The sequence below is a fragment of the Eimeria maxima genome, genomic scaffold (genome assembly GCF_000499605.1).
Source record: "Eimeria maxima Weybridge genomic scaffold, Emw_scaff1416, whole genome shotgun sequence".
NCBI lineage: Eukaryota > Apicomplexa > Conoidasida > Eucoccidiorida > Eimeriidae > Eimeria > Eimeria maxima.
The window spans coordinates 8,216-9,925 of record NW_013564383.1 but is presented as its reverse complement, the minus strand read 5'-3'; the positions used below and the strand labels follow the sequence as shown (position 1 = coordinate 9,925).

The 1,710-nt window shown below is 51.9% G+C and overlaps 1 protein-coding gene across 1 annotated transcript; it reads left to right on the top strand.

Annotated features, from left to right (window-relative positions):
* Positions 1–413: 413 nt before the first annotated feature.
* Positions 414–1,073, top strand: EMWEY_00052420 (hypothetical protein; the record flags this gene model as incomplete). The annotated part of the gene is made up of 2 exons (XM_013479864.1): positions 414–625; positions 953–1,073. The coding sequence occupies 2 exons, from the start codon at positions 414–416 to the stop codon at positions 1,071–1,073; spliced, it is 333 nt and encodes a 110-aa protein (XP_013335318.1).
* Between the last annotated feature and the right edge of the window lie 637 nt (positions 1,074–1,710).

The following is a 1,710-nucleotide window of genomic DNA, read 5'->3' as shown; positions in this document are numbered from 1 at the left end:
AGCAGCAGCAAAAGAGCTGCAAGAAACTGATGCAGCGAAGGGGAAGCTTCAAACCGCCACTAAAGTGGCTAAAGGCAGTGATCTACAACAGGGGAAGGCACCGATCCAAGCAACAGCAGCAACAACGGAAAACAACAAAGGACAACAATTCGGTAGACAAACAACAGCAAAAGCATATCGAGGAGAAGACCAAAAAGGAGAGGAGCCAGACGAAGGTGAGGAGGGAGACGATCAAACAGGCTATGAAACAGCTGCAGAGAGTGAAGGGGACGAAGGAAGCGAGAGTGACGACGAGTACGAGGATGCATCAGAATGGTGAGGAAGTTCATAAATGCCACAAGTAGAGCACTGTGAGGGAGAAGAAGGAAATGCGCATGAGAGGCATGCCGAGGGTTAAGAGGTGGACGAGAGAAATGCTTTTGAGGGGACTCGCGAGAGAATTCGAAAGCACTGCACAACCATCAGGGTTGTGGGTGCCGAATTTCCTCCAGAGGACCCCGAGGTCGGCAGAGGACAAGGCATCAAGAGCGCATAACAAAAACGAAAGCGACGTTGATCAGAAGGATGATGATGGAGCACCAATGGATGCGGTGGATTGGTGCATAGGCAGTAGGGCGGCAAAAGAGTAAGGGAGACAAAAAGGAGGGAAAGGAAGAAAGGGGATCGGAGAGTCGACAGTGCGAGGCGCAGTCTCCGTAACATTATAGCAAAGAAGACAGGAGTTGTTGCATAGGTGTAAGTGAAGGTAAGGAGGTACCATGCTAGATGGGAACACGTACGCAGGGAAGGAGTTCAGATGTATTTCTCCTCTTAGGAGATGAAGACAAAGAATAAGAGACGGGAAACGGGAGATGGGAAGCAGGTTCCAGGGTACTGCAGGGTAGCGCGTGGCAAGGACATGCTGAGTGTAGACAGGAGGTGGCCGTTTTGCCTCTTCTACTGGCGTTTGCAGTGGGGGACCTTGCCTCTGGGACCTTGCAGGGCAGGAGGTTGCTCAAGGCTCTCAGTCGTTTCAGGAGCCGGCAGTCACGGCAGAAACAAACGGTGCAGGTGTTGCTGCAGAAAAACCGTAGAGTCCCATTAAAAACGTATCAACAAGGGACGGCATCATGGCAGGAATGTTGGGACGGGCTGATGATGTGGATGCGGAGGCAACACCATCAAAGACGGCAAAACAGCAGATGATTGCTGCTATAACGGGTCCCATGAATACGTTGCTGTTCTCATATTTCTTGATGGTTATTAGCTACGCATGCACGTCCCTTCAGGCCTAACAGGTGAAACGTGATGGAGAGGCCTTGACAGTCGGAGAACTCTTGAAGATTGTGGGAAACTCTTCTTTTATCACTATCGCTGTACACAGCTCCGCTTTCGTTTTTCTTTGGGCCATCTCGAACGTGGCAAGGGGCGTAGCAAAGGCTGTAAACTCTCCATAAGCCCTCTACACAGTGCGTCGTATACTGCATCCACCACTCGGCGGCGCCAAGAAACAGAGTGGGCAGCAACTGTTGCGGCAGCCACGGAATATGGTGCGGGAGAAGCACCTGCAGCAGCAGCTCCAACTGCATCATCATCAACAGCAGCCGCAGGCGGTCAATAGTGTAGGTGGCATGCCTCCTGATATTCGCTGCTGAACTGTTTAAATGGGGAGCGAGTCCAAGGCCAACCAGATCGCCATTGCAACGCCAGCTGACTATGAGGGCGAGGCGA